The sequence below is a fragment of the Stegostoma tigrinum genome, chromosome 14, assembly GCF_030684315.1.
Source record: "Stegostoma tigrinum isolate sSteTig4 chromosome 14, sSteTig4.hap1, whole genome shotgun sequence".
In the NCBI taxonomy this organism is placed as follows: Eukaryota; Metazoa; Chordata; class Chondrichthyes; order Orectolobiformes; family Stegostomatidae; genus Stegostoma; species Stegostoma tigrinum.
The window spans coordinates 11,344,607-11,360,935 of NC_081367.1; the positions used below are offsets into that span (position 1 = coordinate 11,344,607).

The 16,329-nt window shown below is 42.3% G+C and overlaps 1 protein-coding gene across 1 annotated transcript in view; it reads left to right on the plus strand.

The window, feature by feature from the left end:
• The first annotated feature begins 3,448 nt into the window (after window positions 1-3,448).
• The window catches only part of LOC125457559 (S-arrestin-like), a 38,068-nt gene continuing 25,187 nt past the window's right edge, over window positions 3,449-16,329 (plus strand). Inside the window, exons 1-4 of the mRNA XM_059650814.1 lie at window positions 3,449-3,590; window positions 7,963-8,108; window positions 11,371-11,431; window positions 13,589-13,633. Coding sequence (XP_059506797.1) covers window positions 7,992-8,108; window positions 11,371-11,431; window positions 13,589-13,633 — 223 coding nt within the window. The 5' untranslated portion in view covers window positions 3,449-3,590; window positions 7,963-7,991. The remainder of the gene's footprint in view (window positions 3,591-7,962; window positions 8,109-11,370; window positions 11,432-13,588; window positions 13,634-16,329) is intronic.

Consider the following 16,329-nt stretch of genomic DNA (forward strand, 5'->3'; position numbering starts at 1 on the left):
ACACATACACACACACACCACACTCAAGCCAGACTGCCTGTTCTTTCCAGTCTGGCAATTAGACACAGAGATAATGGGGACTGCAGATGCTGGAGAATCCAAGATAACAAAGTGTGAAGCTGGATGAACACAGCAGGCCAAGCAGCATCTCAAGAGCACAAATGCTGATGTTTCGGGCCTAGACTCTTCATCAGAGGGAGGGTCTAGGCCCGAAACGTCAGCTTTTGTGCTCCTGAGATGCTGCTTGGCCTGCCGTGTTCATCCAGCTTCACACTTTGTTATCTCGGCAATTAGACACACCACTTTTCTGCCATTCTCACACTCTGATCACTTAATCTGAACTATCAACATCCTTTCTCCCCCAGCACCCCAACCACCACACCCCTATACACCCCCAACTATTGCATAAATGCGGCCCTATCCATACCTCATATCATTTCTGATGAAGAGTCATCTAGATTTGAAATGTCAGCTTGCTCTCTCTCCATGGATACAACCTGACCCGCTGTGATCTCCAGTAATTTTTGTTTTCAGTATTTAATTGGCCATCCAGGCAACTGGAAAAAAGTATTTTTATTTTATGTTGGGCCTCACAGTGTAGTGGGACTAGAATGGGAGTGCACTCCTCCAGGCTCAGTCTTAACAACTCAACATAGTGGTTATTGCTTATGACATTCTTCAATATTAAGACTTGTCAAACCCGTATACAATACCACCCATGCTTTAGAATTACACAGGAATGTACTTGAAAACAAATAGTGAAGTTTCCACAGTATCATGATCAATACATATCCCTCAACCAATAATATCTTGTTGCTATTTCTGGGACCTTGCTGTGCCCTTTCTGCGTTTTTACATTACAACAGCAGCTGCATTTCTAAAGTACTTCATTGTCTGGAACTTGCTTCGATGTATCCTGCGGTCATGAAAAGTGATATATGCAAATAGATGTATTTCTTTGTATTAAAGGAATGTATGTAGTTATTTTCTGTTGAGAAAATTAGCAGTTAAATTGTTGGTGAAGGAAATAGATGCAAGAAGAAATGGAATTGGAAGAGCTAACCATTAATGAAACTGGCATATACAAAATAGCTGATACAGCCATTGTCTTTTAAAAAAGGAATAGGCTAAGCTCCAATACAGCAAACTTGCTTTCCAGGTGAGGTAATCTGTTTTGACCTGTAGAGTAGTGATAATAAATTCTGTTGAATTAAACTGCTTGTGACAGTGTCTCAAATTATTGATCATATTAACAAGAACTGATATAATCAGTGATAGTTTAATTGTAACACCAGAAATACTGAAAAGTTCTCTCTTCCTGATTCCCAAGCTGGTGAAGTCAGAAAAGACAACACCTTCCAACCCTAGAACTCCAGGGAACCATTGTAACTTCTTGGGACAGTCTGAGATAGGTGGATAACAGATTAGCTGCCAATTGAACATCTTGTCAAATTTCCCTTTGCATTGTGATCCATTATTGGCAGCACGGTGGCTCAGTGGTTAGCACTGCAGCCTCAGAGCACCAGGGACCCAGGTTCAATTCCAGTGTGGGGTAACTGTCTGTGTGGAGTTTGCACATTCTCCCCGTGTCAGCATGGGTTTCCTCCGGCTACTCCGGTTTCCTCCCACAGTCGGAAGATGTGCAGGCTAGGTAGTTTGGACATGCTAAATTGCCCATAGTGTTCAGGGGTGTGTGGGTTATAGGGGGATGGGTCTGGGTGGGATGCTCCAAGGGGCAGTGTGGACTTGTTGGACCGAAGAGCCTATTTCCACACTGTAGGGAATCTAATCTAAAATAAAAATTGGCTATATAACACATTATCAAAAATCAGACTCTGCCTCCCTGCCCTCAGATTCCTACCATAACAGTCTGAGCATCGCTAGGAGAATCACTGACCACTCACTGTAAATAATCCTTATGGTGATTTGAGCCTTTTTATTCCATTTTCAATTTATGATGATTTGTAAGGGATGTGGCCTTAATTAGTGAAGGTTATCTTTAAACTCCTGTTACCCATCTGTTTAGTTTTCCTGCCCCGACATAGAATTCTGGAACTTTAAGCCTTGAATGCGAGCAAGTTAATGCATTAAGTGTAAATGAATGAAATTTTATTGTCAGAAGAGATTATCTTTAAAGAGAATATTCGTAGGCTTTCCACTTGTGGCCTAGATGCAAAACTGGTGACTTTGGCCACCTGTAATGGGAACTGCCCAATCTTAATTTTTCATTGATTTTAATCTCAACAAAATCAGGCAGTTTTTGTCACAATTCCGCATGACGTGTTTTACAGTCATGGTGGCAAGTACAAAATCTTCCACCAAGATTCACAATGATGACTCTCCCTTACAACTGAGCCAGAAAAACACAGGAACAGTAATAGATAGCTGTCAAATGTCCCGTCCTGTCAATTTACTGAAATACTATGAAAGTAACCTGCCTTATTTAATCATGCTACACTTTATTCACTTCCATGTTGAAAACAGTTAGCAGCTCAAAATGAGCATATGTTCTGCCTACTTTCTTTTGATTCCCACACCTGACGATGCACAAGGCGGACACAATGTAGATATAAGTCTGTTTCCATAAGTAGCCTATCCTGGTGTTGGTCACGAGCCTATCTGCAGAGGCAATAACTTGAAGGATGTCACTCTGCATCAAGTGTGGATGACCAAGAGACACGTACACTCTTTGACCCTGCAATAGTGTTTTAAAAGAATTTACAGATTGATGCATTAACCTGTCTGACCATTTTACAAGCTATCTTCAAGTCCTGGAGTGGGACTCAAACAGAGTTTCTGGCTTAGAGGTACAGACGCTTTGGCTGCACTAGAGGACTACTGCCCCACATTCTATTCCTGGCTGGATTTCCCAGAGCAACATTGATAGAACTCGGAGCATGATGTGTTCTAATCTGATAATGTTCACTTTAAAAAGAAAAGCTTGCATTCTATCAACATGTAACCAGGCTGCGATCACAGAAGGAATATCATGAATGTTGTTGCTTACTATTCTGAAACATCTACTTAAAAGTCTAAGAAGCTGAATGGATAGTGACGAAGACCATTCTTCTGAGCAATCGCTAATGGTCAGTCAGACTAAACTAGGAGGGAGAGATGAAGGACTAACAGACTAGATGGATTAGGAAACCTGTTGGTGACATATATTCATGACCTGCACATTATTACAAGGCAATGATGAAGGTCACTAGTAGTTCCGAAAATGGGTCCTTCCTCCCCACCACATTCTGCGCAGAAATTAGTGGAGGGACGACAGTCAATCCCCCTTTTCGTATAGTAAGACAATTAAAAGATTATTGAAAGAAGATTTATAGTGTGGTGTTGTATAACCTTGGGCAGGATTTGCTGTTCTTATGTTGCCTCCTTATCACACCCACTAATCCGCTGAGATAGGGACACATGTGATGACTACTAATTTGTACAATTGCTGACCTGCACTATTCAGCATTTCAGTTGTCCCATTCTAAGATAAAGGCTCACTATCTCACTGACTAATACACCTGAAGAAAGAAAGGAATTATCAAGAGATTCTTCTGTCGAAGCATTTGTTCTTCTTTCAGTTTCTGGCAGAGGTTGGCTGTTTAAAGTACTCTACTAGTTATCTGTTCTGTGTTAAGTCAGACTGATGGGTAAACTGGAATATGAGTATTGTTATAGTACACAGGATTAAATGATCTTTCTCTGTCTGTGCAAACTGCTTATCTCATAGCAAGAAAGCAGAAAAATTATTTTTTATAATAATGAAATGAGGTTTAATCTTTTAAATTTGAATGTTTATCAAAAATAGTGCCTGTACTAGCCAATTCCAGCAATTCTTGTGTGATAAGTGCAGGGAAAGCAATTTTTACCATAATTTATATTCCAAGGTTCATCAAATCAGAAAAGAAATCCAGCCAACTTCTCAGCAATATTACAGGAATTAGCTGACTTGATTGTGGAAAACTGCTCCCTGGATCAAGGGCTTGAGATTCTAGGGAAAGTGAAGCTTCGATCTCAAAGAAGAATTGGGGAAACGTCATCACCCAAAAAAATCACTGAATTATGAAATAAATCCCCAGGGAAGAATATCAAAACATTTAAGTTGGATCAGAAGAGATACATTTGCATCCCTTTAGAGAGAGAAGACTGTACAGTTCGGTAAGAGGGTGAACTGTAAAGGCTACTGAATCTGCTGAGAATGTAACGTTGATGAACCTGATGCAGTAGTAGATAAATGAGGCTGAAGGTTACAACAATAAAATTGGCTGGTTGGTTGACTTACTTTGTAAAAAGGTTTGCTAGATGCAATGAGCTTACTCTTAAAATTTCCTGTGCTATACAATGCTGTACCATTTTTAGAATGCTTTGATTTCTAACGTTGAATGTTGTGCTACCTTCTAGAATTTTGTGCCATGTTCTAGAATGTTGTGTTTCTGAAGCTGCAGAAGCTTTAGAGAGTTATGAACATCACAGGATTTGGCAGTCGGTCTGAGAAAGTGGTTGGTGTAACCTCAGCTATTATATCAATATCGAAAAAAAATACTGTTCAACGATAATATTACAATGATATCCCTGTGTATGTGCAGCACCACACGATAACTTCGCTACAACAACACAATATTACACCACTGTGGATGTAACACACTTTATTGAAAATTATCCCATACCCTTTGAGGTTCAAAAGCGTGATAAAGGAATCAGAAACTATCTTATGTAGTTGAATGACTTATGTGGTTGTGGTTGTTGGAGGTTAGTCATCTCAGCTTCAGGGCATCTTTACATGAGTTCCTCGGGGTAGTGTCCTAGGTCCAACTATCTTTAGCTGCTTAGTCAATGATTTTTCTCCCATCATAAGGTCAAAAGTGGGGATGCTCGTCAATGATTACACAATGTTCAGCACCACTACAACTCCTCAGATACTGTAGCAGTCCATGTTCAAGCATATCAGGACCTGGACAATATGCAGGCTTGGGCTGACAAACGGCAAATAATATCCACGCCACAGAAATGCCAGGCAATGGGCATCTCCAATAACAGACAAGCTAACAACTGCCCCATGACCTTCACTGGCAGTAACATCACTTAAATCCAACACCATCCCATTAATATTCTGGGGGTTACCATTCGACCAGACACTCAACTAGACTTGCCATATAAATGCAATAGTTACAACATAAATCAGAGGCTAGGAATGTTGCAGCAGCTAAATCACCTCTTGACTCCCCAAAGCCTGTCCTCTACCTAAGAGGCACAAGTCTGGAAATGGGTGGAACACTCCCCACTTGCCTGGATGGGTGCAGCTCCAACAACACTCAAGAAACTTGGCACCATCCAGCCCTCTTATTTGATGCCACACTCAAAAACATCCAGTCCATTCACTACTGACATTCAATACCAGGAGCGTGTACTATCTACTTGATGCATTGCAAAAATTCACCAAAGATCCTTAGGCAGAATCTTCCAAACCCATGACCACTTCCATCTAGAAGGACAAAGGCAGCTGAAACATGTGACAAGTTCCCATCCAAATCACTCACCATCCTGACTCAGAAATATATTGCTGTTCTTTCATGGTAGGTGTGTCAAAACTCCTCAAATTCCCTACTTCAGGGAATTGTGGGTCTACCTATAGCACATAGAGTTCAGCTGTTCACAAAAACCGCTCACCACCAACTTCTCAAGGGCAACTAGGGTCAGGCAAAAAATACTGACCCAGCCAGTGTCACCAACATCCGACGAGAGAATACAAAATCAAATTCAACAAGTTAAAGCAAGTTACTATCGATTTAATGTGGCACTACCAGTTTCAGGATCTTAACTCCCATACGCATCTCTCCAAGCACAACTTCAGTTGAGTACTTTCACAAAGCTCCAACATTCCTAAAGAACTCCAGTTTTATAAATAAAGTTTACTTGCAAATGTCTTCAATGTTTCATTCTGCTTTCAAATGGCAACAGCTATATAAACATATGAACATAGATTTTAGTAGCAGGCCTCCCACACCTGATCTGCCCTTCAATAGGATCATGGCTGATCTGATTGCAGCCTCACTCTATTTTCCTGTCTACTCCTGAAATCCTGCAACTCCTTCTTTGGTCAAGAATTTATTCACCCGCGCCTTAAAAATATTCTTCAGAATCACGAACCTCTGAGTGAAAAGATCTCTCTGCATCTCTATCTTAAATGAAGGCCCCTTTTTTTAAAACCATGTCCTCTAGTTCTATTCTCCCCACAAGAGAAAAGTCCTTTTAGCTTCCATCTTGTCAAATCTCTTCAGGACTTTCTTTGTTCCTGCCAGGTCTTTAAAGAGTGAAGAAATCATTGAAAAATTCTTTGAGTCTGTGAGCAGAAACAGATAATTTTATTCTGAGTTATCACCAAGCAGTTCTGAAAAATGTAGAGTCCAACTCGAGGCAGGGCAAAACTTTTATAGGAGGAACTCAGTTCATTATGAAGACCCCCAAGGGTTAAAATTCCTGGAGACAATCACTGACTATGATAACAACTTTTATTGTCTCGCACCTTTAGTACAACAACCCTAGGCGCTTCACAGGATCATTATCAAACAAAATTTGACACCAAATTACAAAAGACACTATTAGGTTGGGGGACCAAAATCTTGTTCAAAAAGCTAGGTTTTAAGGAATACCTTAAAGAAAGAGAGGGGCATTCATTCCCAGTGCTTTGTCAGTCTGACTGGTGAATCCTGCAGTGCTATACAGAATAGCCAGCTGCCTGGAATAACAGAAACCAGATGGTAGAGTGACAGTAGATGGGAATTGGGTCCTAGAAGAATCAGTGCTGGGACCACCCTTGTTCACAGTTTATAGTATTGAATCATACTCTGGAATCAAAACATAATTTCTCAATTTGTAAATGATACCAAATTAGCGAGTGGGCAGTCAGTACGAGAGAGGACTGCAACAAATTGCAAGAAAATATGAATAAACTCACATAATGGGCATGTAGTTGGCAGATGAATTTCAATTCAAATAACTGTAAGGCATTACATTTTAGCAAAAAAGAGTCACACAGAATTTAGAAAATAATATCTCATGGGATAGGGTAGCACAGGGATCTGGGAATATAAAGGCACAACTCTTTCAAAATAATGGCATTGGTTGGGTTATTAAAAAAAGCAAATCAGGGAAAATAGGATCTATTTCCAAAGAGACTGAATTGGAAAACAGAAAAGTTGTTCTAAACTTTTATTGAATGCACAATGCTTTTTGTATCATGTTCAGTTCTAGTCACAACATCAGAAAGACAGTTGTACTGGAGTGAATGTAAAAAAGATTCATAAGCAAGAGGCAATGAGCAGACTGCATCGCCTCTTTCTTCCAAAGAGAAGGCTGATAAATCACCTACTGGAGATCTTTTGAAATATTTAAGAGGTAGAGGAATAGAATCGGACAGAATTTTTCCACTAACAAGCACAGTGGACTGCTGTGACTGAAGCCAAACTTCAACCAGGGCAGCGAAGGAGGGCAGGGAAGTAGGTAGGTGAGATCTGCATATTTTGGAATCAGTCAGCATGTACAGCAATCAGCAGATTGTCACGCCAACTAAACCAGGCAAGTCCTTTCCAATGGGGGAAAGGGTCCCTCCAATGGGATACAAAGTGCTTGAGCAAAAAAGACATATCCTTGTAAGACTGCTGTCTGGCTGCTAGGATTTGCCATTAGTAAAGTACATGTGGTGGCAAGAGGAGGCCTTAAGTGATCATTAACTGGCCACATGAAGACCTCCAACCACCCAACAGCTTCAGCCATTTCCCAAATTCCTTCTCCATCATTTCAGCAACAGTAATATTTTGATGTGGGAATAAGTTAAATACTTGCTCATTAGCATTGCCACTAGCTTGGCTTTAATTTGTTTAAAAGGGAGTTTCTGTTAACAGGATTATGTTATGTTGAGAAGATGTTGCTATTTAATTGTGATTTTTTTACTTGCTTGTTTCTCAGCCTCATTGCATTATCACATACCTGAAAAGATGAGTGTGCCCCAGGTCCAGAAGACCCCTGCTCCCAGCATTGTTGTTGTCAAGATGAACCCACCACCTCCAGGTCCCAAAAACATTGTTTTCAAAAAGACAACATCTGATAGATCGGTACGTGTACACCTTCTCAGCGTTCAGCTTTCACATTTCCTCTCTTACTTTCTATTTCCCTCCTCTCAGACTTGATTTCTTGCCTCTATATTTCATTGAAGACTCCAATGTCACAGTAACGCCTTCTAGATGTGTTGTCAAGTCAGGCTGTGTGAGCAGTTTGATGTGCTATGCCAGCTGTGCAGATGAGGTTGCATTCCTTTTGTTGCTTTGCAATGTGCAAACTGCACAGATCCCAGGCTAGCAGCATAGACAAAATATCATTCCAGTGTAATGTACTGGTATTGATGCTCACTAATTGATTCAAAAATAGAAATCGCTGGAAAAGATGCTAATAATAAATCATTGCCGAAGTCTGGTATAATGATATGCATGTAAATTATGATGTTTTAATTGATTGTGTCTCTAACATCAGTAACAGAGAAGATACCAGTCTAGACTGAGCAAGTGAGGGCCTTAGATGCTAGAATTCTGCATTTGATAATCGATGTAAAAATGCAAATAAGAGTGCTACAGTATGTAAGGAATTGAAAGGATTTTAAGGAGCAAACAACTTCAAGGAGAGCATATGTGTAAACATCCAAAGCCTGACATACTCCAGACCCGTGTCTCAGTCTGCAGGTAGCTATGTGTGATTAAAACAAATGATAAAGCCATAAGCATTCTGGATAAACATGACTCGTTGCTCCTATACCGGGTCTGTACCAACATATGATACAGCCCTAAGAGATGCCGTACTGCCAACAATGCAGGCTTTCAGATGAGGCATTAACCCAGGCCTAATTTAGATATTTATAGATATAGAACCCAATTTAGGTATTAAAGATCCCCTATTTGAAGAAGAGCATTAGAGTCATCCACAGATTTCTGGCAAAATATATCCCCCAATTTCTCAAACAAATGAGAGGCTATCTGATCATCGACACAATGCTACGTGTGGGATCTTACTATGCACAAATAGGCATTGCACTTTTCAAAAATTGCAACACCTCAAAAAAGTACTCGATAAGCAGCATTGTGGGACATTCTCTGGTCATGAAAAGTGCCAATAAAAAAAGCTTTCTTCCTTTACTTGGCACTTTTAGTCAGTGATGATGCATTGATCTGCCCCTTTACAAGCCAACGTGTGATTTGTATGAAAATGGACATATCTTTACATTCAAAGAGCAATCTCTCAAGTGGTGGTTTGTAAACTAAAAGAGGGATAGAAATCAATCCTGTATCATTATATCACATTAAGGTGCATTAAACACCAGGCAAATTGGGATATGAAGAGGGGCCATTCACAACACACTCACTTTCATCTAGAAACAAGGATGCATTCTAAAAATTTTTATCCAGACAGGGCAAGTTATCACGGCACTTCCTTGAAATTAGTCCAAATGCAATGACGATAACTGCATGTTCTAATTCCTCATTCCTTACAACAGCTGCAAGTTAAGATCCAAGCAAAATGCATGAATTAGCGCGATCCCTGGAGAAAGAAATTGGGGAATGTGCTCATTCTGATTTCACACATTTCTGAATCAGATGGGTTCGAAAATGAGGATCTGATTCAAACTTGAAAAAATGTTGCAGTTTACTCGAACTGCTGCTTAAGAGGAATACATTTGGCGTCCTTCTTCATTCACAGTCTTCAGGCCAACAGAGGAAACAGAATTGTAACCTGTTATTTAGCAGTCTTGAGTAATACAAACCACATCATATAACCAGCTTTGCATTTCTTGACTGCTACCAACTTGATTCAGGCCTACAGCAGCATTCAGAGGATTTTGAGTTCAATTTGTACAATTTGCTCTGATTGCCACCACTGGCATGGTAAATGTCATCTCTGCAGCTGAGTTATTTGAGGTTATTCACTGCTTCCGATTCTTCTTTGTCTTGGGTTTATCTAATGATCAGCGGTAGAGAATACACCAATATAAAATCGTTACAAAGGAGCCACTTTTCTCAGAGAACAGGATGGTTTATTTGTATGATGGCAATTAAGAGTCAGCCGTAATTACTAAAGACTTTTGGGAGCTATGCAGAATATGGGCTCTTGTCTCCTCACAAAGACTGTGGGTCACATGACATGGAGCTGAAACAACTTTAGTGTTAACGCTTTCAGTATCATTATCTTCTCGTACAGTTCTGGTCACCGTGTTACAAGAAGGATGTGGAAGCTTTGGAAAGGGTGCAGAAGAGATTTACTAGGATGGAGGGAAGGTCTTACGAGGAAAGGCTGAGGGACTTGAGGCTGTTTTTGTTAGAAGAAGGTTGAGAGGTAACTTAATTGAGACATATAAAATAATCAGAGGGTTAGATAAGGTGGATGGGGAGAGCCTTTTTCCTAGGATGGTGATGGCGAGCACGAGGGGGCATAGCTTTAAATTGAGGGGTGAAAGATATAGGACAGATGTCAGAGGTAGTTTCTTTACTCAGAGAGTAGTAAGGGAATGGAAGGCTTTGCCTGCAACGGTAGTAGATTCGCCAACTTTAAGTACATTTAAGTCGTCATTGGACAAGCATATGGACGTACATGGTATAGTGTAGGTTAGATGGGCTTCAGATTGGTATGACAGGTCGGCACAACATTGAAGGCCGAAGGGCCTGTACTGTGCTGTAATGTTCTAGGTTCTATGTTCTATGTTCTATAAGTCTCACTAAAAAGGGCTTAAGCTCTTAACCCAAACGGAGTCCTGAATACGAAGCACCACAGCCTTGAGGGAGTTATACAATGTTGGAGGTGCAAATTTTCAGATTAAATATTTAAAAATGAACCTTTTCAACTTTTCTGATAGATGTAAACTGCTTCATGACACCATTGAAGGAACAGGAAGGTGAATTCTCCTGGTCAACATTTTTCCTGTAAACAACATCATCCCAAGAAGTTAATCATTTTGCTTTTATGGAACTTTATGTTGGTGAAAATTGGTTGTCATGAGTCTCTACATTAAAACCACTTTAAAAAATAACTTTATTGGCTGCAAAATGCTTGATATCTTGATATCTTGAGATTGTGTAAGCACTATAAAACACTTCTTCCTTTCTTGCTTTTTTTTACCTCTTTCTTTCTTTCTTTATTTCTGTTTTTTATAAATTGCAAGGACTTTATTTTAGAACTAAGCGCATCTTGACTTTAGGTCATGAATAACTCTACCAGAGCAAAATTGCATTACATGGAAGCACAGGTTACTGTTGTGACAGACAGAGAATCTAATATGTAATGACTGTCTCAGTCTCAAATTGCCCAAATACTGTTTTATCACCACTTTCACAGATTGCTGTCTACTTGGGCAAGAGAGACTTTGTGGATCATGTCACCCACACTGATCCTGTTGGTAAGTACATGTTCTGAAAGAAGGCCTGTTTCTCAACACTGAGAGATTGTTCACTTTGTCGCTATTAAAATCTTAATTCCTTTTTCCACTGTAGGGAAATTGTCTGGGTGTTTTTAGTTAGTAAGTTTTCACTACCCTGTATTGACAATGTTTCTTCATGTTAACAAATACTTACTTCACATAAAATTGCTAGGCATACATAATAGTTTTTCAGTTAAGTGTTTGTAAACTGTCATTAGAAAGAGCTTAGAGCAACATCTTCATTTTTGATCATTAAAAAAAAGACTGTATGTAATGATATTTAGACATGTCATTGTAGCCATGAGACAAAAAGCAGATAGGATCAGCATAGAGTGGACAGCAAGGTGCAGATAGCCATGGACTGTTTTCATGTTACAAAGAGGGCTTTTGGAGCATCAGTCAAATCAACATTGCTGTCAAACTCATCAGTTTTATTATGGAGATACTACAGTGGTACAATAGATAGGAAGCAGAGCCACGAAGTTCTGTTCAGGCATGAGATTTACACCGTGAAGGTGAGAATTACAAACAGAGCTATCAGCATTTATATCTTCTCAAAAAATCAACCTGCTTTTTCCACTCACCCATCCCTTATTTATTCCAAAAATAATGGATGTTCAGAAATGGATACCCAAGGAAAAGAATTGTTGTGAAATACACTTTCTGAACAAAGATTAGGAAATGACTGCTGCCGTTGGCAGTTCAGAAGTGTAACTTTATAATAACAAAATAACGCACAGCAACCGTAAATTTCCAGTACAATATAATTTAACATATTTGCAATTATTAACAATCCTCAACACAATCCACCTACAATACAATACATTTCCACTATTACCCCTTTGCCGAATCTACAACATACCCTGAGAGCCTCCCACGCCTAGTCATACGCAAATCACATCCCCAGCATCTTTTTCCACAGATAGATTTTCCTGGGTTAGATTGCGAGCCTATTGCCAGAGGCGACAGCTTGAAGCAACCAGTCCTCATCAAACATGCCTGACCTGAATACTCCTCCACTCTTTGTATGTGCCTTAGGGGCATCAGAAGGATTTTGGTCATGTTATGAATGTACCTTCCATGGCAATCAGGTACCGGAGAGGTACTCATACCTGGAGCTCCTAGCTGTGATGTTGTGATGCTGCCCACTGTGCGACAAGACTTCCGTCTCCAATAGAATCCAACTTGAAAATATGGTAATACAATAACTCTAAGAAAATAGATCTATATAACACACCCAATATAATATGGTTCCTCTAGAATTCATTCCCAATTTAATCTTATCTCCAAAGAAACTTATCCCCAATGTAATTCATCCACAACATTACAGATCTTGATTTCCATGTTTCCTCACTAATACATCTCTCAATTAAGGCATCTGTCAAATAGATCTGGGAGAGAAATGTTTCAGAGACAGTAGGAACTGCAGATGCTAGAGAATCTGCGATAGCAAAGTTTAGAGCTGGATGAACACAGCAGGCCAAGCCGCATCAGAGTGCAGGAAGGCTGATGTTTTGGGCCCAGACCCTTCTTCAGAAATGTGTTTATTTACCTCTTCTTTTACCAATGCACCGTGGACTTAATGTCAATTCCTGAGGGATACATGCCACCACATGAGACGTCTGCCACCCACACTGGGTTATTCATTGATTTGATCAAGGAAACCTGCAAGAGGTATCTGCCTGTCCCTTGGAGATGTTTGTACGTTGTGCCGGAAGTAACCCTGTTATGATCAACATTCTCCCCAAAATACAAAACTTCTCCAGTTTAATCCACCCCCAGTAAAATCCAGCCAATGTAGCCCAACTCCAATAGCAGTGTATCTCTGATACCACACCACGTCCAGCACAGATTGTTGGCAGTATTGGCAGTTCATGTCATAACACAGAACACTCCAAACTGGTGAATGGGAGGGTTGGTACTGATTCCACCCAGAATTGTAGTGTGAAGGAGAAGCCCAAGGGCTGGTGCAGAATAATTTACAGAGTTTCTATGGGCTGTTTGATAGGGGATCTGGGACTGAACTGGATGAACCACAGAAACCTGAGCTGGTTAATGGGAAAACTGTTGTTGGAAAAACCAAACCTTATGTTCCAATCTGGTTACAATAACTGATCTAATCCGATTTATCTGCAGATGGTGTGCTTGTATTGGACACTGGCTACATTAAGGATAAAAAAGGTGAGAAATCCCTCTGTAATATTGAACAAAATGATTGTCTCAACTATCTGCTCAGATTCATACCTTTCTGTAGGCCGTATGACCAGAGAAATGAGATCAACTGGTATTAATTACGTGAGGGTTAAAATAATATTTTTGATCAAAAATAAAATGTTTGCACTTTCAGTACAGGTGATGCTTCATAAACACTGAATCTCTGAGACACAAAACTTCACAAACACTCGGAACACTCACACCTACACCACTGACTCATACATTCACTGAAACCTGTGCAAACTGGCCTTCAGAGATAATGGGAACTGCAGATGCTGGAGAATCCAAGATAATAAAATGTGAGGCTGGATTTACACAGCAGGCCCAGCAGCATCTCAGGAGCACAAAAGCTGACGTTTCGGGCCTAGAACCTTCATCAGAGAGGGGGATGGGGTGAGGGTTCTGGAATAAATAGGGAGAGAGGGGGAGGCGAACCGAAGATGGAGAGTAAAGAAGATAGGTGGAGAGAGTATAGGTGGGAGGTAGGGAGGGGATAGGTCAGTCCAGGGAAGACGGACAGGTCAAGGAGGTGGGATGAGGTTAGTAGGTAGGAGATGGAGGTGCGGCTTGGGGTGGGAGGAAGAGATGGGTGAGAGGAAGAACAGGTTAGGGAGGCAGAGACAGGCTGGACTGGTTTTGGGATGCAGTGGGGGGAGGGGAAGAGCTGGGCTGGTTGTGTGGTGCGGTGGGGGGAGGGGACGAACTAGGCTGGTTTTGGGATGCGATGGGGGAAGGGGAGATTTTGAAGCTGGTGAACTCCACATTGATACCATTGGGCTGCAGGGTTCCCAAGCGGAATATGAGTTGCTGATCCTGCAACCTTCGGGTGGCATCATTGTGGCACTGCAGGAGGCCCATGATGGACATGTCATCTAAAGAATGGGAGGGGGATTGGAAATGGTTTGCGACTGGGAGGTGCAGTTGTTTGTTGCGAACTGAGCGGAGGTGTTCTGCAAAGCGGTCCCCAAGCCTCCACTTGGTTTCCCCAATGTAGAGGAAGCCACACCGGGTACAGTGGATGCAGTGTACCACATTGGCAGATGTACAGGTGAACCTCTGCTTAATGTGGAAAGTCATCTTGGGGCCTGGGATAGGGGTGAGGGAGGAGGTGTGGGGACAAGTGTAGCATTTCCTGCGGTTGCAGGGGAAGGTTACGGGTGTGGTGGGGTTGGAGGGCAGTGTGCAGCGAACAAGGGAGTCACGGAGAGAGTGGTCTCTCCGGAAAGCAGACAGGGGTGGGGCCCAGCTATGCCTGCCTCTTTGTAGGTTACGTGGAACAGTCCCTCTTCCGCACCTACACAGGCCCCAAACCCCACCTCTTCCTCCGGTACATTGATGACTGTATCGGCGCCGCCTCTTGCTCCCCAGAGGAGCTCGAACAGTTCATCCACTTCACCAACACCTTCCACCCCAACCTTCAGTTCACCTGGGCCATCTCCAGCACATCCCTCACCTTCCTGGATCTCTCAGTCTCCATCTCAGGCAACCAGCTTGTAACTGATGTCCATTTCGAGTCCACCGACTCCCACAGCTACCTAGAATACACCTCCTCCCACCCACGCTCCTGCAAAAATTCCATCCCCTATTCCCAATTCCTCCGCATCCGCCGCACCTGCTCCCACGATGAGGCATTCCACTCCCGCACATCCGAGATGTCCAAGTTCTTCAAGGTCTACAACTTTCCCCCCACAGTGATCGAGAACGCCCTTGACTGCGTCTCTCTCATTTCTCGCAACACATCCCTCACACCCTGCCCCCGCCACAACCGCCCAAAGAGGATCCCCCTCGTTCTCACACACCACCCCACCAACCTCCGGATACAACGCATCATCCTCCGACACTTGCACCATCTACAATCCGACCCCACCACCCAAGACATTTTTCCATCCCCACCCCTGTCTGCTTTCCGGAGAGACCACTCTCTCCGTGACTCCCTTGTTCGCTCCACACTGCCCTCCAACCCCACCACACCCGGCACCTTCCCCTGCAACCGCAGGAAATGCTACACTTGCCCCCACACCTCCTCCCTCACCCCTATCCCAGGCCCCAAGATGACTTTCCACATTAAGCAGAGGTTCACCTGTACATCTGCCAATGTGGTACACTGCATCCACTGTACCCGGTGTGGCTTCCTCTACATTGGGGAAACCAAGTGGAGGCTTGGGGACCACTTTGCAGAACACCTCCGCTCGGTTCGCAATAAACAACTGCACCTCCCAGTCGCAAACCATTTCCACTCCCCCTCCCATTCTTTAGATGAAATGTACATCATGGGCCTCCTGCAGTGCCACAATGATGCCACCCGAAGGTTGCAGGATCAGCAACTCATATTCCGCTTGGGAACCCTGCAGCCCAATGGTATCAATGTGGAGTTCACCAGCTTCAAAATCTCCCCTTCCCCCATCGCATCCCAAAACCAGCCCAGTTCGTCCCCTCCCCCCACTGCACCACACAACCAGCCCAGCTCTTCACCTCCACCCACTGCATCCCAAAACCAGTCCAACCTGTCTCTGCCTCCCTAACCTGTTCTTCCTCTCACCCATTCCTTCCTCCCACCCCAAGTCGCACCTCCATCTCCTACCTACTAACCTCATCCCACCTCCTTGACCTGTCCGTTTTCCCTGGACTGACCTACCCCCTCCCTACCTCCCCACCTATACTCT